Genomic DNA, 24,753 nt, shown 5'->3' with positions numbered 1-24,753 from the left:
TAGGGATTACACAGAAATATAAATACTCTTGTTTGGTAATATTTTTTTAAATCAAGCTTCTCACGCACTCCACGAATTAAGCTCGGAAAACAGAGATATTTTAATAAATCTCATCAAAACATTTAGTATTATTTTTCCCTGTGCGCCTGTTGGTGTGACCTCTTCCCGAGTTGCGAACTGTTCTGTTCTGAAATAAAGTGAACTGACCATCGCGTCCAGCGATTCTCGTTGGCGTTGCGGTGTTTTGTTTATTTTGAGGCTATAATTTAAGCGGGTAATTGCACGCTGGCGGCCAGAATTTGTAACTAAACTGCAAATTAGCAGCCAATTCCCAGGCCGATTAATAACCATAATTATTGGCTCAAGCGCTGACGAGCGAACGTCTCGGGTCTCGAGTCCGCACTCCAGCTCTCGATCTCCTCGCGAGGACAAGGATGAGGATGCGGATCTCGATGAGGAGGCTGCTGCCCTACCCGCAAATTGCACTTGGCCAAGGCCTGGGCTTTCGGCCGATTCAGCTGGCCCTCAATTGCCAATTCGTGATACACCCAGGCGCATATGGGGTGCACTGCAACAATTAGGTAACATTACTTACATAAATTAAATACATACGGAAAGGAATGATTTGTTTTATATAAAATTTATTTTTTTAATTGAAGAAATTCTACGTAACCTTAAAAATAAGTAAAATGTTCAATTGAGTTTTGATTGAGATTATCAAAAACGATGGCTTTTGTGCTTTCTTTTAACAGTAGAAATATATATCATTTTTTAAGGAGTATAAAATGTTAAAAAATTTACATTTTCATAAAAACATGAACAAAGAAAATTAAGGCATTGTGTTGACTTCAAAATATTGACTAAATAAAATTAGTTATTAAACCCATGCGTTGCTTTATACTATCAATTTTTGCTTTGAATTGGATTTTGCTTAATTTGTTAAAATGTAAAATGCAAAGTTTACAATTTTTACTTAGTTTTTTTCACAAATTTTAGGGCACCTATTTTTTTAAGTGCTGAATCCAAGCTCTGTCTCCGTTTCAGTGTCGCTCCCTGACTTCCCCGCGCCACCCGGCAGCAATTTAAATAGTGAGCGCCTGGCTTAATTACATAAAACAGGCAACACGAGAGGATCGGGATATATACCAACTTGCATATATACTCGTATATATTGCCTCGCCGGCGGCGCAGTCGTCAAGTCTGGAGCTGGGCCCTGGACCACGACCACGAGCTGGACCTGGGCCACTTTTGATGGACATGTGTCTAATGAACCGGCCTAATTAATGTGCATAGCTGACGCGAGAGTATCTTCCCCTCGCAGCATGCAAATGGATTGGCCTGAAAAAGGGAAACTGAGCGGATGGCGAGTGTTGAAAGCCTTGAGTGGTCAAATTCGGATGGGCCAACAAATTACCGGCATTATACTAAAGCAGGCCGGACAAATTAATAAATGTCGATACCCAATTAAACTGTCCGAATATAATGCACGCTATAAATTTGGCGAAGAAGCCAGAACGAATAGAGACATCCACTATCCAATTATCGATGCGAATGATTAACTGCGCGAGGTCAACGGCAAAGAACGAAGAAAAATGCCGCATTGAAAATAATTGCACAGCCATCGAGCAGAAAAACCTAAGAGCGGGGGAATGTGCGCATAGGTCTCTGCGCACAGAGCTCAACTAAAGAATATCATAAATCAAAAAGGAGTTTAAATTGTAACGGCCAAAGCTATCGATTGTTTCAACATGTTTTTGGTATTTTCGAAGACTGAAAGAACACTGCTGGAAAATGTTAATAATAAATGTTAGGTATAACGTTCAAGTGTGCTGCCTTTTTAATTGTAAGATTAATTGCAAAAATTAATTAAAAACTTGAAAGACATTATTTCAAACGACATTCTTAATTGAATCACTTTTTTAAATTTCGCGCGCATATTTCATTTTGCCTAGTTGGAAAGTAATATTTAAAAATACCACTTTTTACATACGTTTAGCAGAAATACCGAACAGCTTATAACATTTTTTACGCTCTATAAATATCGTTCAAATAACTTTAAAATACAAATTTTTAATAATACTGATCTGGCTAGTACGCAAATCGTTTATAAATGCTATCCTACTTAATTTATTATATCTGAAATTAGTTTTTTTCGTTTCAAAAACCAATACTCTTAGCACTAAGATTTTCAGTATACGTCTACCTCAGCTTTTTCTGACACTGCTGCGCATCTGTAGAGCAAATGTAAAATATCTTTTAAGATACATGTAGAGATTGGGGTTGTACCTTCGTTTTGTTAAATACTTATATGTAAGTTTACAAATGGGGAACTGTAACAGTACACATAATATAAAAATAAAAGTTGAAAAATATTTTATACGTTCTACAATGTATGGATATTGTGTGTTTCAATACAATTTACATTCGATCTTAATAATCGCAATCAATATTCGATAATTAATTAACATACTGTCAACATTCTGTTAACATACAGCTGATCGCGGAGTCGCGGGGTCTGAAGAGCTGAAGCGAGTGATCCAAGTGATCTCCAGTCCGGATCAAATACGGCCGAAATAAAACCTTGAAATGCTTTTGAGCCAGAGGAACTGCACCCAACTAAGGTGCGTGTTAAACACAGCGTTTTTTCTGTTTTTAACTTACAATTGTTTTGAATATTCGATTCACTGTCGCACATAACAGAGGATGGCGTAGCAGCCAGCTTTTGCTGGCACCCACAGCGAATACACACTCGCAATGCCCTTCGAAAAACAGCTGATTGCTGACTCAATTTGGGATTGTATTTATAAAGTGAAACTGAAAAAGTCGTTGCATTATACCTTGCAATGTCGAACGAAATTCCGCACCAGATGAGGGCGATGAAATGCCCGACGGACGAGCTTTCGCTGACGAACAGGGTGATTGTGAATGCCTCCGATTTCACGGAGGAGGTCAAGTAAGTGGTGTTTGGCTTTTTCCACGACTACGTGGGCGTTCTTTCACGCTTCGCAACACTCCGCAGATATGTGGACATCTCGCCGGGACCGGGCCAGCACTTCATCTTCGCGCTGGAGAAGATTGGCGGCAGGGATCTGCCACCCGGCCACGTCGGGTTCTCGCTCGTCCAGCGCAAGTGGGCCTCGCTGTCCATCAACCAGGAAATAGACGTGCGGCCCTACCGATTCGATGCCAGCTCGGACCTCATCACACTCGTGTCCTTCGAGACGGACTTCCTGCAGAAGAAGACCACCACGCAGGAGCCCTACGACTCGGACGAGATGGCCAAGGAGTTCCTCATGCAGTTCGCCGGCATGCCTCTGACCGTCGGCCAAACACTGGTTTTTCAGGTAGCGCAATATTAAGAAAGTAGCGTAGGAGTCCTTTTTCCATTTAAAAATTCCAGAAACAATGCCAGAGGAAGAGCTAGTATCGATGGCATCGTCTATTAGCTTAAATTAGTACAAGGGGGAGTAAGATATTCTTCCGGAAAATCTGTTTTTAGCACACCTATAGCACTAACTAGATACGCCCCTTTGGTTTGACATTACAAAATATCGATCACATTCAATTATAAGTTCTTAGTTAATTGTCCGACTTAACTCATTTTTGACATGCAAAGTATTCAAAAGTTTTGAGCGCGAGTAGTTTTAGTGCTATGTTTGTTAGAAAGTTAGAATAGAAACAAACTTGCGCTGCGCAAGAATCTAGATGCCAAACCCCAAAATTCAATTTTTAAGGTGCGCGCTCACTGGGCGGTGCGGTGCGGCGCGGCAAACGCCGCTCGAATGCGACACGATGCGTCGCACCGAGACACGCCGCGTCAGTGTGCGGGCTTACATTTAATTACAAGCAAACTTTCGCGCCGCGCCGCCCCGCCCCGCAACGCTGCAGTATGCGCGCACCTTTACGTGGACTTCTATAATAGCTGCGCCACTTTACTATTTCACCACCTCTTCAGTTTATTGGCAGTTGAAACCAATTCACCTAGTCACTTTTATGACGAATTTAGATTTCAAACTCATTATATATATATATAATAAGTCATTATAATAACTCATTATCTGTAATTACATTTGTCAATTTTGTAAAGCCTATGTTTGTACCTTTCCAACTTATATGTATAATTACCGAGGTTGCTGATTCATATATCACACAAATAATGGCCTAATTAACGGGGTGATGCAATATTCTGAGTTATACCCGAGGTTAATAATGTGTGCGCTGTACACGTCATCAAAGAAATTGGCTATATGCCACTTTCATTTTTTATGAAATTTGTTTCGAGGTAGTTCACTACATTTTTTGCCAAGAAAATCGGATGTTTCTGCTAGCTTGTTTGTTAGCTTAATATAAACTTAATTCATGTACATTTTTTAACCTTGTTAGACCTTTTTGAAAATGTGGAGTTTTTGTAAAGGTCAGCTCAAACATATTTTTCTCGGCTAAACGAATAGAAACTACGTCCTTTAAAATCCCTTTGTTTTTTTTATTTTTAGAATATTGTAGTGATTTTATCCACTTTTTTTAAATATTTCATACTAATGTTTTCTGAAATAGCAACATTTTTGTATCTAATGCGAGGAAAATAAGTGCTAAATTGGTCAAAAAGTCTTCTATTACTCAAACCAAAAATTTATGATTGAAATAAGCTGAAATGATGGGTACACCTAACTTTAAGATTATTAGTGTAAATGATCCTATCTGTGAAATGTGTGCATTTGTGATATTCTATGTCTACAGAGGTTTTCTAATAGAGGTCTTTACTGCCTTACAGTTCAAAGACAAGAAGTTCCTGGGCCTCGCAGTGAAAACCCTGGAGGCAGTGGACCCCCGAACTGTGGGAGATGCTAACCCAAAGACCCGGAACGTCCGCTTCGGCCGCATCCTTGGCAACACAGTGGTGCATTTTGAGAAGGCCGAGAACTCCGTGCTTAATCTGCAGGGTCGCTCGAAGGGCAAGATAGTTCGGCAGTCCATCATAAACCCGGACTGGGACTTTGGCAAGATGGGTATTGGTGGCCTAGACAAGGAGTTCAACGCGATCTTTCGACGAGCCTTTGCCTCTCGTGTTTTCCCGCCTGATTTGGTAGAGCAGCTCGGAATCAAACACGTTAAGGGTATACTTTTATACGGACCACCCGGCACGGGCAAAACGCTGATGGCCCGGCAAATAGGAACCATGCTGAATGCCCGCGAACCCAAGATTGTGAACGGACCACAGATCCTGGACAAGTACGTGGGCGAGTCGGAGGCCAACATCCGGCGCTTGTTCGCCGATGCCGAGGAGGAGGAAAAGCGCTTGGGCCCGAACAGTGGGCTGCACATCATCATCTTCGACGAGATCGATGCCATCTGCAAGGCTCGTGGCTCGGTGGCGGGCAATAGTGGTGTCCACGATACGGTCGTCAATCAGCTGCTGGCCAAGATCGACGGAGTGGAGCAGCTGAACAACATCCTAGTGATAGGCATGACCAATAGGCGGGACATGATCGACGAGGCGCTGCTGCGACCTGGTCGCCTGGAAGTTCAAATGGAGATCAGCTTGCCCAACGAGCAGGGACGCGTTCAGATCCTCAATATCCATACCAAACGGATGCGGGACTTCAACAAGATAGCCAGCGATGTGGACAACAACGAGATTGCGGCCAGGACAAAGAACTTCAGCGGCGCAGAACTGGAAGGATTGGTCAGAGCGGCCCAGTCCACAGCCATGAACCGGTTGATTAAGGCGGACTCAAAGGTACAGTTCCTATAGGTTTACAATTGCACGTTAGTTAAAGTTACAATAAGTTCATAGGATTCAAAGGTAGGGCTCTTATAGAATTACAAACGAATGGTAATTAAGGCTACAATATCATGGTGATGGAGTATGTGTCGTACAAATCAAAAGGTTACAATTTTAAAGTGTATTGCAGGCTATTTATTAGAAATACTTATTTATTTCAGTTGTTCTTCTTCGTTTACGGTTAGGGTTCTCACGTTTGTATAATTTTGGTTGAGCTAAGCTAAGGACTCAATCCAAAAGACGGTTACTGTTCAAGTAAAAAGTTATACTGCCTTAATCAATCGATTATAATTACATATCTAATATACGTTTCTTATGCGTAAAACTCTAGGTTCATGTGGATCCCGAGGCTATGGAGAAATTGAAAGTAACCCGTGCCGATTTTCTACACGCTTTGGACAACGACATCAAGCCCGCCTTTGGAGCCTCCCAGGAAATGTTAGAGAATCTACTGGCACGCGGAATTATACACTGGGGTCCACCGGTCAATGACATCCTGGAGGATGGAATGTTGTCCGTGCAGCAGGCGAAGGCCACTGAGGGCTCCGGACTGGTGTCCGTTCTCATCGAAGGAGCCCCCAACTCTGGCAAATCAGCGCTGGCCGCTAATCTTGCCAAGATGAGCGACTTCCCGTTTGTCAAGGTCTGTTCCCCAGAGGACATGGTGGGATTCACGGAGTCTGCCAAGTGCCTGCACATCCGCAAGATCTTCGACGACGCCTATCGCTCCACCTTGAGTTGCATAGTGGTTGACAATGTGGAGAGATTGCTGGACTACGGGCCGATTGGACCCAGATACTCCAATCTCACGCTACAAGCCCTACTGGTTCTGTTGAAGAAGCAGCCGCCCAAGGGACGAAAACTGCTGATCCTGTGCACATCCAGCCGGCGAGACGTCCTGGAAGAGATGGAAATGCTTCCGGCCTTCACGTCCGTGTTGCATGTGTCCAATCTGTCGAGTCCCGAGCATGTGCTCGCCGTCCTGGAGGACTCGGATTTTTTCAGTGCCGAGGAGCTGCAAAATATTGCCAGAAACATGGCCGGAAAGCGGGTGTGCATCGGCATCAAAAAGCTGCTGGCCCTAATCGACATGATCCGTCAATCGGAACCCCACCATCGAGTAATCAAGTTCCTCAGCAAAATGGAAGAGGAGGGCGGGCTGGAATTGGTGGCCAGATCGCACTAGCTACCGCCCATCTCCGATCTGCGGCTGTCCATTGTCGAGCTGAACGCCGCCTTCTAATTCGTTTTCATTCCATTTCCACACATTTAGCGAGGCTCGATTTGATTAACAGCCAAATCAAGGGTAGATACCTGCCATTGCAATGGTATAGGTTTTTTATTTTTAGCAGAATGTTTGGAAAAATCAGTAAATACCTAACACTTACTTTGATGTTGTTTTTATTTTAAGCATGTAGAAAAGTTCTCTTTCCCTAAGGGAGACAAATAATTTTTGAAAAAAAATTTGTTAATATTATTTGATGTTAGGATAACAACTAAATTTCGATTTGCAGAAAGATCCTTTAAATTAGTCGATTTCAAACCTATTTTCCTGACTTGGAAATTCGCGAATGAGAGGTTTGAAGTCAAGTAGTTTATTTGTTTCTTCTTTGTTTGCATAAATCATTGAGGCAAATTTTCGCTTTCAAATTAATATTTAAAAGAGTGGACAACGCTAACGTATCTGAACGCTTTATTTAACCGCGGAATAATACACTTATGTTTTACTAAAAATTAATAAAGCGCACAACCTACCGTAACTGAAGACCAATTCGCAAATGAAGATAATTTAATACGTTTTCAATTTTAATGAAACCAACGAACTTGTAAAACTCGCAGAAGCGACTAAGAATAAATGAAGTATTTTTTCCATGATATGTACGCACAGATTTACATAGACAATTTTTTACAAACAAGATGCATTTTATACAGTTTTTAAAGCAATTGCATTTAGCATGCTAAATACAAAGCCGACTTAGACAAAGATGAAATCAAAAGACATTAGAACCATTCATTTGGTGTATTAGGAAACTTAATAGTTTAAAGCAAACTTACATATAAAACTTGTTTTTAGCACCGATTCAAAATGTGTAGGTGCATCTGAACTAGTCGTTGTATTTACAGTGTGTCGTCTATTAAGGGAGGTAAATAATTTTGATATAAACAAATTTAAATGCCCGAACACCTAAATAAATTAAATCTGTCAAAATTTTCTTTACATTCGCAAGCAAGATCGCATGAGGTTTCAAAACTAGCTGACGGAGGTTTATGTCTCGACTAAGAAGTGTGGAATCTGATCGAAGCTTTTTTTGAATAACGATCCAAACGCAAACTATGAAAAAGATCATTTGCAAAAGTAATTTTATGGATAAATATTGAGTATTTCAATAAAGGAATAAAAACAATGTATATCTGTCTAATTGGTAAAATGACCAAATAAATTTTTTTTAATTTTGGTTTTAGCACTAACTTCTGAACTTATATGTATCTTTTAATTACATTTACTTATTCAGTTTATTTACTATTATATTAATTTTATGACTAATCTTATATAGATATATTTGATGTGATTTGTAAATATTGAACTTGTGGAATAACTTTTTCGCCCTTTATATTTAAATTCTTTGAAAGTTCCCATTAATTTGAATATTGTTTATGCTAGACGAGCGCTGCCAGGCAGAGACAGCTGTCGTCTTGGAAGGCGTCAGGTGGTTATCACGCCGTCGCTACATAGTACAGATATTCCGCCGGTCCATCGATCAGCTGTTCCCAGCGAGACCTGACGCCGGAACACAATCGGAGCAGCGCCGAGGTGCTGGCCACAACCAGTCGCTCTAATATGCAATTTGAATAAATGATTTATAATGAAAACACTTTAGCCGCGCGTCGCCTGCGTATACGTAATGTGGAGTGGAGCACTGCTCGGTAATTGATATATGGCGCTAATTGCACTCGACGCCCATTCGCGGTCCAGTCCAGCTTTATCAGCGTCGTCTGAATCCTGGGTAGCCATACCCATACCCATACCCGTACCCGCAGACCATGGCCAATAGCCAGTAGCCACAGTAACTACCAAAGCCATGGCCATGTCGCGACGGTGTCAGCTGCGAGCCAGCGCCGCTTATTAACTAATTAAAGCTGCATATTTCTTGAGATCTGAAAATTGATTTGCATTGCCAATTGCCCCCTGGAATCGCTAAGCCGCAATCACGGTCGGTGGGGGAAATTCTGGACATGGTGTTTGAAAAAGACTTTTGCAACAATTAAAGTTCGCATCCTACATTTATGCTCTATTCAATTAAAAACAATATCTCGCTTGAAAACTATTTTTAGCTCAGTAAAAATTCTTATTTTAAAATAAATTATTAAATTTGGCCTAAACATTTCCTTGAGAATATTATTTATAGTTAATTGAAACTTAATTTGAGAAGACAAGCTCCTGGATTTTAGTTGCAGAGAGAAGAATTTTAAATCAAGCAAGAGAAGCGAAGTCGAAACCTCGCCTGGATTATGACCGAGTTAAGATCCCGTCCGAAAATAGCCTCTGCTGAGCCCTGCTTGGAGGAAAAGCCGACTCATTGTCGCCCACCCACCCGGCAATGGGTGGGCAATTATATTTATTGGGGCCCGGCCAGCGCGTCATCGGCGGTCGCTCACGTATGCAAACATTTTCATGACGAAAGTCCAGTCGGACAAAGTTCAGTGACCGGGCCAAAATCGAAGCTGCGCTGCCTGCGAGGAGCCAAAATTAAAACCGAAACGGATTTTCATTCACCGTAGGTAAAAATAAATGCGAAACTTTTACAAATTCGTATTTTTGTTATTATTAATTGAAGGCAGCAGCGGCGCCTGCCGCACTCTCTTCACTTGTCGACGGTGGAGCCTCCGGCTCACAGTGTTTTATGATGAATGGTTCCGAAGTGGATTTCCTAAACATACAAAAATAATCACTTAATCTTTTCCTAAACTAAGAATGGGTGAACTTCAGTTCTTGAAAAATAATATTTTATTTTGTTGAATGTGTGTAATGCTTAGAAACATGAACTTGAATTTAGTAATATTGTAATATATATTTTTTAGTATAGAAAAGCCTTTTTATTTAAGCGAACTCTTTTTTATGGCTAAGCTATTTAACATTTTTTGTACTAATTATTTTTTTACTTTTGCTACTTTTTCGGCTGCAGGAAATGTTATCTTTGGAATTACTTACATTAATAATTTAATATGAAATTTTATTTACTTTAATTTTTTGTTGTAAATTATTTTATACATTTTTTAATAACAATTCTATTGCTTATATGTAAAGGAGAATCTCGTTCAATTTGTGAAATTTGAAGCACTGTGCAATCGCGCCCCTCGTAAACTTTGAAACCGGCCCGGCTTCGTTGTTTTTGTTGTTGGCAACAGCGCAAACGCCGGCAGCGAGGGTTCGATTTCACTTTCGCACGCTGTCCCCGCCCCCTTTCGCCCACAGCCCCCTACGCCCCTCCGCCTCCCTGCCCCTCGCCACCCCTTCCACCCAAGGAGCGGGCGCATCTGGGGTGTCATGCTTTCGGCTCTTTACGAGCGGTCGCCGCTCTCACCTGCTTTCTTTCAAGCGGAGCTGGTGCTTTCGCTCTCGGATCCGCGATCTCCCATCCGTGGGGTCGTCCGCTCCAAGAGAAATTGATTAAACGATTGGCCTCCGTTTTCCAGCAGTTTCGACTGGTCCATTTTTAAGGACCGACCAGGCTGTCCGAAATTATTTCGGAGTCTTCGTAAAGCCCATGGTGAAGTGGCAGGTCGCCAGTACTTACAATGCACTGAAAAACTTGAACTATAACATTAATCAATTAAAATGTTAACTTGGGATATACAAGTGATAAATACATCGTTATCTTTTTGACTTTTTTATAATATTTATAGAAGATTTGAATTTATTTAAAAAAGGATGGAATAAAAAAAGAAAAGGTATCCTACCCATAGTAACACCTACCTCAGTTGTCAGTTTTAATTAATTAAGAATAACACTTAATAAGAAAAACACTTGGCAAAACAAATACATATAAGCTTGAATAATTGAGCATGGCTTAAAATTGCTTAATCGAGCTAGAAAGGCGCTAAAAAATTAATAAAAACCTATTTTCTTGTTTAAAGACTCTTATACATTTTCTTTAGCTTTCTGCAAAATTTCTCCCAGTGTACTTGCATATAACCATATGTGTTTGTACATACAAAAGTATAGCTGTGGAAGCAGTCCGGGAAAATGTGAAGCGAGTACAAAAGCAAGCATCATGCAAAATCTTCCTGCATTACACAAACGCGGAAGATTTTCCCCGTACTCGCTCATTTCATGGATTTTCCATAGCTCAACCTGCATTTTCATGGCATTTCCATTGATGTCTTGTGTGTCTGTGTTGGCATGCGAAACCAGCAGTTAAATTAGCAGTTTTTGCCGCTGCCTTAGCTGCAATTTTACACTGCGACTCTTTTGGGCCTTTTCTTGGCTTTGGCTTCGGTTTCGCTTTTGGGTTTCTTTGCCTTTTATTTTTATTTTTATTTTCCTCTTCGCAATTTATAATTGAGTTGCAATTTGGCAGGCAACTATTTGCGGAATGCCAGGGGGCGAGGGGTGGTGTTTTTCGCGGAACTTGCATGCGTATTAGTCATCAACTGACTGGGGAAAAAACATGGGAAATAATCGCATTGGCAGAAATATTTGGCAAACAAAATGGTGAATTAACCCTACAACTACTGACTTCCCGAAGGGATTCACGAAAGGTTGAACCAATAAAAGTTGAAAAAACATAAATGAAATGCAGATCATATAAATGGATTTATTTGTCTTAAATAATACTATCAATGATTTATTTTAAGACAGACAAATTTAAAACCAACTTAAACAGTTTCGTTCTTGAAATGTGATTTAAAAGTAATGCGCAATGGTCTCATAAGTGCAACACCCCCTCCAGCATTCAAGGGTTAAACAGAAGTATGTATTTATATGCCATTTATAGCCTAAACAGAAGACACAACCCCCGATATTACACACAAACTTAAAAAACGAGGCACGATCAAAAGGAGGCACAAATCAAAACGCAGAATCAGAATCCGGAGCAAAAAGCTCGAAACTCGAAATCTGAAATCTGTGAAAATGTTGCCGCACGCGATCGAGACATTCGCATTCGCATTTCATTTTATTTCATTCCGATTCATTGATACCGGGGCCAGAAAAACAAGAGCAAAGAAAGAACGGCCCAGTTCCAAATTAAATAATACGAGCCCTCGGCTCCCTTGCTCCTTATTATTATTATATTGTATTCCACCCTTTTTTTGCGTGCCGCGTTTTTTGTGTGTGTGAGCGATTTTCTCAGGAATTCCTGGCAGCCTCATCCGCATCCCGTGTCGCACGATCAATCAGAGCCCCAGACTTCCCAGCCCCTGATTTCGATCTGAATTCGGATCGCTATCGGGCTGCGTTGCGATCACTTTCCTTTTCAGGACAGCTGAATCCTAAGGGGCGGCACGTGCCTAGAACTCCCGATTTCTTCACTTTCCTCAGGTTCCATTTAGTTTTTACCCTTTCAACCCTTCGTCTCTTGATTTGGAACGCCCACAAGTCATTATTGCGCACTCAAACGCCACACGGATGCACATTCCATTGAGACTGATTGAACCATTAGACCAGTTTTAGGACGCCTCCTATACTAAGATCTAAGATATGGAACTTCAAATATCATAGGGTGTAACATAGTTTTTTAATCGCTTACATCTGTGTAGATCTATGTGTGCTCTTTACTCTTCCTTTTCAGGGGATCAGCTGCCCCCTTTCAAGGATGGGGCACGTGCTTTCTTCACTTTCGGCGGCTGCTCGGGTTACCCGAACTCACCTTTCACCCCTTCTGCCGCTCCTCACCCTTGGCCCTCCAAGTGCCACGCCTTAAGTCATTAGGGCGCACACTTTCGACAGGCGGATATTGATTTCCTTGGGCCATTGAGGGCACTGTTCAGCGCTTTCCAGCCGATGATGACATCTGTGTGTGCCCATTGTGTTTCACTTTTCATCAAACTTATATTAATAAGTTGCGCTAGGGGCCGTAATTAAGGCGAATTCGATATTTCCGGCCGGAGGAACACTTGGTTCACTGAACCCAATGAAAATCCTTGAACTCTCGCCGCCAGACGAAATAAAAATATTTGTATTTGTATACATATGTATTGCCAATAATCTATTTCAAGCAGAGACCATCAAAGACCGAATATGAAGGAAAAAACTAAGTTAGAACGGCGTCTGCTGCCCTTTTGGCGGCACCCTCGCAAAATTATTGACCAGAGTTCCATCCATCAAGAGCTAAAAAAAGGCAAAGGCCCACACTGGAAAAAATGAAACCACAGTTTGGCCTCATTCTTGAGCTATAACATATTATATAACATACAAATTAGTAATAAAATATTATATTTTATTTGTATATTACCATATCCCTCAACTATTTTGAAGATATGGTATGTATTTATATTAGTTCCTTCCTACGTTTATGATAAGTGATATCCCTCAACTATTTTGAAGATATGGTATGTATTTATATTAGTTCCTTCCTACGTTTATGATAAGTGATATATCACAATTTAATAGTATATCATCATATCATTAGTTTATAGTTTCATATGTTTTTAAGATTTCTAATCCTGTGCCCTAACTTTTTCTCCGTGCTGAAGAAGAGCAGGAGTCCGACTTCGAGCTGGACTTGTCCGTCTCATCGGATGCGGGATGCTACCCAAATATTTCTGCTAGAAGGGAGAGGACTTCTGTGCGGCTTGTCGACGGGGTTTTTGCTCTGGTGGCCGGTCGACCCTCCGCTCGCACACATATTTCATTCTAATCAACATGCTGCAAAACATATAATTCGAATTTTTGATATTTCGCCCGACCATTTTGCCGAGAAAATTGCATTTAAACGCCTATTATGCGCTTTTTATTTGCAACCCATACTTTTCTGCCCGAATGCCCGGGCCGAGTCAGTCATGCACAAATACAAATCATTGTATAAGCATATAGCACACCATTGTGGCATATACCAGGTACACTCCGAGCGGAGACTGGACTGGACTCCGTCAGCTAGTTGGCTTCCTGCTTTTCGGGAGCCGGGCTAATTAACCGATATCGCAGAATCGTAAAATCGTTAGCAAATAAAATAAATTGCACTCAATTGCACCGGTGACATCCAAGGCGCATCGCAGAGCTGGTGATTGACCTCTTTCAATGCGACATTCTTGGTCGGTCCGGCTGGGAGCAACACGGCTCTTCGGTCAGATAATGAACTCCATATACACTTGCATATACAGCCCCGATTCTCCGCCCTGCGACTCCGATTCCGAGTGCCACTCCGACGACAAGCGGCTATGCGCCATGCACTTAATCAAAAAGTACGACAAAATCAAGAGTAAACAAAAGTGCAGCGCAGAACTCGACTGGGGAACCGGCAGCGACTCGAACTTCACCCGGGTGCAATGAACACATGATCCGCAAGAAAACAAAAATTTAAATCTCATTTACTCATTTCATGTGTTACAGTGCACTGGAAAAATAGTGACCTCTGGTTGTGGAATCGAAGAAGATTCGGCTCGAAGTTAATATGCAACTGGTTTAAAGGGAAACGATGAAGTTCCCGAAGATTATATGTATTTATCAGGCTTTAACTCCAGTGGTAATTATCTAGCTGGCTTAAAAGGTATCGTAAACTTTCTTGGACTTTCTGAATAAAGAAAATGGTTTTTATTTTTTACTTCGTATTTTATAAGTAAATAAATAAAGTTATGATCCCAAAACATTTTATAAAGCAACCTTAGCTTCGACTGTCACACCTTCAAGCCCATATACCCCTGTCTTTCCCCATTCAGTATCATTCTTATTTGTCCTTTCGGCCTGAACACATCTAAATTTGTCGTGTAGTCTCAGATTATTTCTTTGTTCGGTTCAATGTGAGTAAAAAGTGGTCAAATTCAAAGCAAAAAAAAATATGGTAGCAATTTTTCTTAGAACTTTTACGGATTAATCATGTGCTGCGGACCCTGTGGACCTTGCTGTGGACCCTGCTGTGGGCCGTGCGGACCGTGCTGTGGACCCTGCGGAGGAGGATGTGGACCCTGCTTTGGGCCCAATGTCTGCGGGCCATGCTACGCCTGTGGGCCCTGTGGCGGCTGCTACTGTGGGTATCCCTGCTGCTAGGCCAGATACGTGGGGATCCCCTAGAAGGGCTGAGCACCCTTCTGGCTCCATCTTGAAATCGGTCAATACTACATCAAAAACTCGCCCAATATTCGTGAGCCGCAAAGATGTAATTTGGGACTAAATAAATGAAGTAATCACTTCTTAATCGGTTGTCTTTTGTTAAAATACCTAAATTAATTCTAAATTTATTCAATATCAACTTGTTTTGGAAATATTGTCGGATTACACTAAATGAGATAATAATTAGGACCCCAAGGCATAAATATTTTGTATTTCAATATCCACTTATGCTGAAACTATTTTCGGATTGCACTAAAGCAGATATTGTTTACGATCCCCAGCAGAGGTGATCAGTTGCCGATTCTCGTGCAATTTGCATACCCAAATCAGTCGAGTTGAGCCGAATTTAGAACTCAAACACAGATGTCTGAGCGACCCGAATAAGAATCGATCGCAGTCTTCTAATGCGATGTGGTTGGCCTTGGCGTTTCGCCGAGAGTTTATTGTCCTTTCAATAGAACACGCTAAATAAAGCCCAGTTTAGTAGTACATATTTAACTCGCGCACAGGCGCGCATACTTTTATACAATATTTTTTTCCCATTTTTTGTTTATTTACTGCACTAATTCTGCGACGAACTAGTTTCGAGACGGCGGGCTCCGATTCCGATTCCTGAATTCCGAGCAGTATTAAGCAACTGCGAGGCGAGAAGAGTCGGCAAAGTGCATATAAAAGTGTATTTAAATTTACCCGACTGCCGGCTCCAGTTGTCGATCTGATCCGACCCGAACCGATCCCATCCCCTAGCCCCCTTTTTGGCCATATTTCCCCGACAAAACACAACTCCAGCCGGTCCGAACCCATCATCAGCTGACTGGATCTACGCGCGCGCCTTTTAATTGCATCGCTTTTATTTGTGCGGCTTTATGCAAATTAAACAAGTTCCCTGCCAAAATACTGCTGGCCGCGTTGATTTGCCGCTGCTGTATTTGCGTTTAGTTATTTATTTCGCTGTCAGTCGGTGTAAGTAGTTTGACTGGGCTAACGAAAAAGACACAACCACTAAGTATAAAGCCAAACTTAAACCAAACATGTTTCATGTTTTGGGCGTTTGCCGGGGGATTTTTCTAACGCTCGCTGGCGTTATTATTGATTAGCTGAATTGCCGATAATTAGTTTGACTTTGAACTTGATTCGGGCCAGAGCTTGTTTGGAGCCGGGCCAGCCAATGTGTCAATAGTCGCCGTTTCGGGGTTCAACTCATCGGCTGGCGATCGGCAAAGAACGAATTTGGCATCACGTGTCGGGCCCAGAACGCCAGCTTGGGAACATCACTCACTCATCAAACAAGATTTAGGTTCGCTAGCTGCTGACAAGTCGCTTTGAATTTAAGGCCACTTGTCATCCCTTGGAGTGTAACCAAAAAGATTCAGGCTATCGGAATGATAGGGAAGATTCTTCTAAGTAAATCAAGATTATATAGTAGCATTTAAAAATGACTATCCATTATCCATGATTATTAATACATATTTATCTTTTATCTATCTATCTTTTGGATAAAGGTATTTTTTCAATACCATTTATCCAAAAGATAGAGAGAATTAAGTTGCTATAGAAGGTGTTTCCAAATGTTCCGTGTCAAGGACCTTTATCTGTGCCGAGCCTTCGCACTAACAACCATGATCACCATTTGAAATAATCCCAAACAATCACCCAATCTCCTGCTCTTGTTATCCAATCACCAGCCCCTCCTCCAGTGGGTGACTGGCACTGAGCTTCCCCATTCATGCCCCAATTGCAGCCCAGTGGGTCGGCGCAGAGCATTTCATGATCATGACTAAGGTCAGATTCATAAAACCGCATAAACTAGACCCAATTTAGTTGACAAACACACACGAAAAAGCGCTGCGCGAAGAAATTAAAAGCGAAATGGAATTGTTTGTGCAAAAGCCGCCGGTCCGAAGGTGAGGGGCCGCCAAGTGCTGGGGGTGCCGCATTTGCATAGACATTTGCACGTCGAGGTTTGCGGTTTTGGGTGTCCAGAGGCGTATCGGGTGGATGGTGGAGGCCCCTGCACTGCGAGAAATGTCAGACGGTTTCCTGCAGTTTATACTGCAAGAGGTTCCAAATGATACGGAGAAATATGGAAATAAAGTAAAGAACAAATTGCAAAATATTTATGACATTAATTTGTATCTTTAAACAATATATTTTTGGTTTAATATATTCCACCGCAGTCCTTTATACTTTATGGTTAATTTACTAGGTAAGGATACCCCTCCTAAAATTTCCCTTGGAAACCTACGACTAACATCGCATTTTACCCCAGTTCGTAGATTTCTTCTCTCTGCACCAGATGGCGACTGAGGCGCTTCCATTTCCAAGGGTTCGCCTTGTCTGGCGGCTCGGGTTAGCCGCTTCCACATTGAACTTGAGCCACCAGCTATCCCCAGGGGCTATCTCCCGGGCGGAGGTGCGCAGGCCAAGACAATCCAATCAGGTTCTGGCGATTGTTGTTGCCGGATCTGGTGCACTTGCGCATAAATCATGCGCGTCCGATGATATCACGTGTTATAATTAGACCGATGCATTTTCACTTTCGCAGTCGCGCCCGCAATCGCAATCGCAATCGCAGTCCCAAAGTAAACCAAACCTATCTCAAATGTCCGCATCCGCATCGGAGGCAGCTCAGGGTGACAGCTGAAAATCGTGATATTTGATGTTTGTATCTGTAACTGTAACTGTATCTGTATCTGCGATGTGACCGGGAACGGAACCCCATTGAGCCATCAATGGAGCTGGGGCGCAGTGCCCGTAAAGTGTCGTTCATTATGACCCCCGTTGTTGTTGGCGCAGGCTCTTGGCTAAGAGATCTTGGCTACAATGTAGTCGCCGGCGGTGGCGGCTCTTTAAAATATGCAGCGGGCTGATACTGGGCTCGGGCAATCCGTGGAATCCACTTGGCACTCCAGAGCGGCCGGGGCGGTCGGATCAGCAGGTTGACCATGAGAACATGTTATTAAATTACTGTAATAATGTATTAAGTATGTAAGAATGCTACAAATGTTAATATGTAATAATAATTGTAATGGCCGGGCGGCTGTACATGCCGATATGTCAGAGAGACCGATCCACTCGACTTTGGCCAACAGTCGCCGCTGCAGTCGCAGTCCCACTCGGCAGTCCATTATTTCTACGCACTCCGGCACCCAGCGCCCATTTGACATTTCCATTTTCAGTTCCATGAAAGTGCTAATAATGCACTTATGCACCCGTATTGCCCGGGGTCGATTTCGATATGCCGCTGATATATATGCAGTTTATGTGCCTTCATTTGCGTCACTTGGAAGGCGACTGGGTTGGGTTCGATTTTTGATTCCAAACCGCCCCTAAGTAGCTATAAATACGTATTCGCAGGGGCAAAGCCAGAACTTTTGGAAAGTGTGCCGAGTCTGAACGGAAATGGTGGTCTTTATATTTTTAAATTAGGTTTTTAACTGCTTTTTCCTTTTTTCTCTAATATTCTTGCATCTTAAAATAACATAATATCATATTAATCATAATCATACTATATTTTATCTCCTATTTCAATACAAGACTTCTTTAGCCTCATTATTATATTCTACTATCTAAGGTATCACTTCAAAGTTCTGAGAACTATGACGCTTCTTCCCAATTTACCTCTTTACGTACCCAAGCCTATAAATAAAGTTCCCTTAAATATACACTGTTATTATCCGCGGTTCTCAATGCTGTTGCGTACATAAATCCCTTAATTATATGCAAACGCTTGGATGGCTTTCGTCAAGACAACTAATATAAAAATATGTTAATTAATTTTTTCCCCCAGTGTTCCTTTTTTTCTCCGAGCGTTCCCGGCTGCGCATTTGAGTTCTTCTTCTGGCTGACGATTCGGGTGTTATGCAATCAGCGCGATAATTTCAACATCTCTAGAATAATAAAAATCCACATGGAAATAAGTTAAGGATGTGCATATCCAGTTTTAATCGCACGGTTCTCTGGATTTGGGAATTTCATGGGCTTTATTTATGTGGCTTAGCTTTGCTTTTTGTTTGTCGGCTGCTGCCAACGAGTTAGACCTGTAAATAAATCCAATTATTGAGTTGGCGTTCGGTGCAATTAATAAATATCACCTATTTATAAATTGCCTGGAACGGTGTGGAACGATTGTGTGAGTCTTGAGGCCCGGTGCATTAACATGGCAATTTATGGCATCGAGTGCCACAAGTGTGTTTCGTATTATGATGTCTGCTCTAGCATGTTCTTTTTCGCTTTGTACACTTGTGTATTTGCACAATTGCGAGTGGTAAACAATCTGCGTCTGGGCCCGGTCACCAGCCGATCATTAAACATTTATAAACAAATTATGTCAATTTGTATGTAAACACGAAATCGAAGCAAATCGTCGAGTGCAGACGTGTTGGGAGTCGCCTTTCGGCTAGCCAGCCCGCACATGGCAAATATTGGATTGCAGTTCACAGCCGGCACTTGCCAGGCGATTCGCCTTTCAGATGGAGACGGAAAAAAATGATGTGGTCAATATAAGGGGCTTGGAAAATATGGCACACCAAATTAGAGTATTAAAAGATGATTTTTACATTAATCAATATTCATATCACAAAGGTACAACCAAGTTATGGTAAAATATTACAAGAATCATTATCAAGGGGTTGAGTTCTGTATTTTGTATGAAGGGATGAAGAGGATCTCACAAGACATATAAAAAGATAGTTGAGATTTTTTATAGACTGTAACCTCTTCGGTAAATCAATTAAAATGTTTCTGAAATGGGGGACTAGAATAGCCTTGTAATATATTGTCCTTGGGTGTATTTTATAAGCTGATGATTTTATCACTATTCTTACCCAATTTTCAGACATATTGTTATATACCTGAAAACAATATAACAATTATTTGTTAATTGTAATCTAATCGTTAAGTGTTGAACCTTATATAAGTACTAAGAAATATCTGAATAGATAACCAGCCGAAAGCCCCAGCAGCTATAGCTGTCATCACTACTGTAGCTTAGTTTTTATAAGTAAGTCTACAGTGTACAAATAAATAAATATAACAATATATAATATATCACACTGACTTCTAAAATCATAACTTTCTGTAATCTTGAAGATGTATTTCTAATAATTTAAAGATAGACTGCTACACAAGGATTCTTTATAAATAAGAAATAGAAATAAAAGTCACATCCTTCTCAAAGAAAGAAATTTGTATGATCTTTCGTTACACTCGTTCTTCAACCCCCAAACCGCTGGAACTCTTCTTTGAACCCATTTTTGTTCTCAGTGCAGTGGCCCGCTCGCAGCTTTAGGTTGCGCGTCGTGTCGCGTCACCGTCAACATTTAGTTTGGCTTTGCATTTTGTTACTTGAGCTAAATTACAGCGCATGAAATACGGAAGTTGTTATTGCTGTTGTTGTTGCTATTACGGCATTGATTGCAACCTGCACTTAGCGGCAGAGCGGGACAGGGGCAGGGGCGGCGGGGCAGGGGGAGCGAGCGGGACGAGCGGGGCGAGCGGTACGCGGCCAAAGGGCGTGTGTTTTGGCCCAAAGTTGTATGCTGCTAATTTTGATTTATTGCGATCGGCTTTTAAGGCGTCTAATCTCCGCCGTGCTTCCTGTTCTCCGTCAGATCTGGGCTATGATCTGTGCATGGTCGTGTGAGTAACTATGACTAGGCGTCTTTCCCCGGCCTATCCGATGCGATACGATACGATCCCATACGGTGCGATTCGATCATTGAGCTGACCGATCTCAAGCTCGAGCATAGCGCGTGTTACTTGGTATTGAACTTGGCTTTGAGTCGAGTGTGGCACGAGCTCTGTCGCGCAAACTGGCTCATGTGCCGGGGTGCCTCGTCTTATTCTAATTTATTAATTATTTATTTATGTTGTCAGCGGTCGGCGTTGCTCGCCGTAGGTGGTAATTGGACTGCCGGGGTGGATTTCGGGTCGGGGGCCGCCGGGATCCACAGACTGTGGCGCATTTTGTGCATTAAACGCCTTTCAGCCATTTGCATGGTTATTGATCTGATTTATGCAAAAGCCAAACTTTTAATGCGACACATGCCATAAACGGGGTGAATGCCATTCTATACCTCCGCGCAGTCGTCGCGATCGTGAACTTTTGTAATCACAAATTGGTGATTTCTGTAGAGGAAGTAATAAATCATAATTAAAAAAAAATGTTAATATTGTACTATATGGGTAATTTGACGAAATAAATAAATTATTACACCCTGTGTTCAAACAATTTCTAACGAATATGTTTACAAAAATATTAGTTTGAGCTTATTTCTTATAAAGATAATAATTTCCTTAAAATTGCGAACTATATCTTAAATACTACTTCAAATAATTATGGATTTAACAAAAATATCAACAATTTCGTAGTAAAGATCGTTACAAAATGATTAATTTGAGTTAAATGATAGTCCCCAAAAATGTCTGTGTAAATCATAATAACTACTTTTAATAATAATGGATCTTTCAATAGGTACAAATTATTTTGAACAAATTTCGCAAATCAAATTCTACCCAAAATAATCTAAGCAAATGAAGTGGTTGTTGTTAATTATGAATAAAAATAATGTACCATCTTGAAAAAGTGATTTGCATAAGCCGGTACAAATATGCGTATCATTATTTAAACAAATTATTTAAATATGCTAATTGCTGTTAAATATTTATTCTCAATTTATTGTTACTCGCTCCCCTTTGATCGCTAACTAGATCACTCAGCTGCGAAATATTCCCATGTAATCGACTCCAACTCCCACAGGTAGCGCCATATCCGGTTTTGGGTGTATTTCTGCCCGAAAAGTATCCAGAGAGCAATAACAACAAACAAAGTAAAATACTTGTTTCGCTTAAGATACGATAAAGTAATTAATTGGCGCTAATGTGTGCGACAAAGAAGTATAATAACACAAGACTAATGTGCCAACGATCGGCTGGCATGGTCCCAAGACTATTGGGGTACTGACACTGTTCGCTGTTCCCAAAAAATAAGGCACAATCGAGACAGAAATGTGTTTCGTATCGGGCTAATTAAGTGCATTCTGTTTGCCAGCAAGCAGACGAGTTTCGCCCTGTTTAATGTGTGATAGGAATACTTCCAATCGTAATGTTAGCCGGCGTATTGTTCGAGATTTAATTTAAATTTCAATTTATACTGAGGACTTGCTTTTAATGTGCTTCGCTTCTCACCTGCTGAGCCCAAGGTCGCACCCCTTTTTTACGGGGAATTAAATGTCGCGACTAAAGTGCGGATTGCAAATAATGGGTTAATCTGGGCTGGGCTTTATTTTTTTGGGCATTCTTGGCTGGACAATGACTGGGCTGAAAATGTGCACAAGAAGGGCCAACTTCCCTCGCCACTTATGATTAATCACAATTGTGTGTTGCTATCAATTTTAATTTCATTATAAAAGTTTACATTACCATCGAATGCCGGCAAACAAAGGCCGAAATCCAAGACCCAAAGAAGCACATGACACCTCAAACAAAAAAATACAAAAATGAAAAAAGAAAAAATGGACAGAAGAAGCAGACGAAAACCTTTCGAAGAAGAAGCTATGTGCTATGATACCATAATCCACGAATAAAACTAAGGAAACACAGATACACACCTTTACAGGCACACACACCGAAAAAGCTCACAAATAGTTCAATGAACTTTTTTTTGTTGTATGTTGCCATGCTGGCTCCCTCTCTACCCATCTCTTTCCCTCTCCCGGCCTGCCTGTGTGTGTATTTATTTATGTTTTATTTCTATTTGTTGTCTATTTGAATCTATTTTTTATGTGGCCACAAGGTGGGAAATGCTTTGGTCAAAGCCAGCCGATAAATGCATTGAAAGCTCCCTCTTAAAATACACTTGTGTCTTTTGAAGCGACGAAGTATCTTACAGATAAATATCCCAAAACCTATTTTCAGAGATCGAAAACACACTTACAGCGACTCTTCTCTCGTCTTCTTTGATCTGCATTTAACTTTCTGCCCCTTCTCACAAAATATTGTCACGTAGTACACCGCCTTTCGTTCTTCTGGATTGTATTTAAATTTTTGAATGAATTCTGATAGCCCCGTGCAGGTTGTAGCTCTGCCAGGAGAAAAAAAATCAAAATATACATTTTCACATGCCTCCAATCAAGTGTGAATAATCCCCTTTTGGGGCCAGTCAGTAAGCCACAAGTATTTAAGCTTAATTGTTATGCTGATAGAGGAGGCGCTAGATGGATTGGTTTCAGCTTCAGGCCCAAAAATTAAAGGTAAAAACAAAAAGCGCACAAGAGCCTCACCTGACAGGTGTACAAACACCAACACACAGGTAGCCAGCTCTGGTAAAAGTGTGTGTGCTTTGGCCAGCTCACGTTTCGTTCGCCGTCTGGGGAGCTCCAAACTCGAGGGCTCTTTCCGTCTGTTTTGGCCAAGTACTTTGATAGCTTTACATTTAAAACAATTATGAATACTGCGACACTCCAGCACGTCGAATTGTCATTGCTCTTGTGGCTTGTAACAGTGTTAATTAGGGAAAATTGATCGAAAACACAGGCATATCCAAATAATATTTAAGTTACATGGCTACAAAAAATGTATAAGATATTTACTAGATACCATTTATTTATTATTTAAATATAAAGTTATTTATTTTCTCTCCATAAAGTTAAGTATCGGGTTTAAAATCTCCTATTTACCATGATATATATGGTTTACTAAGTTGCTAAAGATTTGGTTACATCACAATGAGACAGTATTCAAAACGTAAATAACATGTGTAGATATTCTTTAATATATTTGCATTTATATAAAGTTGAATTTGTAGTTAATTTTATTGAATAATAGTAATATATATATGCATTTAAATTGGAAAATGGTATTTATTAAAATACAATTACATACATTTTAGTTATCCGAAATGTATTTGCATTTCATTTATTAGAAGTATTTACAATCTAATAAAATTGAAATACAGTTACGTAACTTTTATTTAACTACATTGGCAAACAAAATATATTTCACTTGCTTGCTTAAAATTAAATCCCTGAACGATCAATTTTCCACGTGTTTTCAATGTTGATCTTGGCAGTATGTGAAACCACTAAAAATATATTTTTGTGTGCCCAGCTGGAATTCGGCATACCCCATTCAAGGGCTGCGCACTGCCAAAAACAATGTGTAATAGGTTTTTAATTGAATTGTCGCAAAAACGGCGAACTTGGCTGCTTTCGAAGCTATTTCTGTTTGATTTTACGGGTCGTAGGCGCGTGCGTTCGGGTTTGGGTGCTATTAATTGTCATGTGCTTATTACACAATCTAGCCGCCGGTGGGCGGTTCGCAGAGTAGCGTGAGTAGCGTAGTAGAGATGCTGAAACTGAGGCTGAACTGAGGCTGAGGAACAGGGACTGGCTGACGCGAGTTACGCAACACATTTGCTCAGTCGAATTTGCACAGGTGCTGCTGCCCCCCTGCTGACGTCACTGATAGTGGCCGCAAACAGCAGCTAAGCACACAAAACTATACTAGATATAACTATTTTCGCGAAGCGGCCTGGCTGCGCAATTGCTAACTTGGTTAACTTGGACTTGGCCAACAGGCCTAAAGTCAGTGCCAAGCAATGAAAATTGCAACGTGTTTTGGCATTAGACGTGAAAGTGGCCGGGTGAGTGGGTGAGTTCGCAGGGGGAGTGGGGCGGGCGATGGAAATGGGATTGGAAATGGG

The 24,753-nt window shown here is 41.1% G+C and overlaps 1 protein-coding gene and 3 long non-coding RNA genes across 5 annotated transcripts; 3 read left to right on the top strand and 1 right to left on the bottom strand.

The window, feature by feature from the left end:
• Positions 1-2,741: 2,741 nt before the first annotated feature.
• LOC108032038 (vesicle-fusing ATPase 2) lies at positions 2,742-7,553 on the top strand. Its single transcript, XM_017105849.3, has 4 exons — positions 2,742-2,953; positions 3,020-3,344; positions 4,772-5,737; positions 6,114-7,553. The coding sequence occupies exons 1-4, from the start codon at positions 2,844-2,846 to the stop codon at positions 6,966-6,968; spliced, it is 2,256 nt and encodes a 751-aa protein (XP_016961338.1). The 5' UTR covers positions 2,742-2,843; the 3' UTR covers positions 6,969-7,553.
• Positions 7,554-14,597: 7,044 nt separating this feature from the next.
• On the top strand, positions 14,598-15,135 carry LOC122819134 (uncharacterized). The gene is made up of 2 exons (XR_006368555.2): positions 14,598-14,740; positions 14,799-15,135. It is a non-coding gene; the product is annotated as an uncharacterized LOC122819134 (long non-coding RNA).
• A 3,300-nt stretch (positions 15,136-18,435) lies between these two features.
• LOC127011523 (uncharacterized) lies at positions 18,436-18,997 on the top strand. Its single transcript, XR_007764528.1, has 2 exons — positions 18,436-18,479; positions 18,841-18,997. It is a non-coding gene; the product is annotated as an uncharacterized LOC127011523 (long non-coding RNA).
• A 1,093-nt stretch (positions 18,998-20,090) lies between these two features.
• LOC122818869 (uncharacterized) lies at positions 20,091-23,540 on the bottom strand. Of its 2 annotated transcripts, XR_006368344.2 has the most exons (3): positions 23,333-23,540; positions 22,987-23,133; positions 20,091-21,179 (listed from the first exon to the last, which is right to left on the bottom strand). It is a non-coding gene; the product is annotated as an uncharacterized LOC122818869 (long non-coding RNA). The 2 variants fall into 2 exon arrangements; XR_007764526.1 differs by lacking the exon at positions 22,987-23,133.
• Between the last annotated feature and the right edge of the window lie 1,213 nt (positions 23,541-24,753).

Source organism: Drosophila biarmipes, chromosome 3R (assembly GCF_025231255.1).
Source record: "Drosophila biarmipes strain raj3 chromosome 3R, RU_DBia_V1.1, whole genome shotgun sequence".
NCBI classification, from domain to species: Eukaryota; Metazoa; Arthropoda; class Insecta; order Diptera; family Drosophilidae; genus Drosophila; species Drosophila biarmipes.
This window is presented reverse-complemented; position numbering and strand designations above follow the sequence as displayed.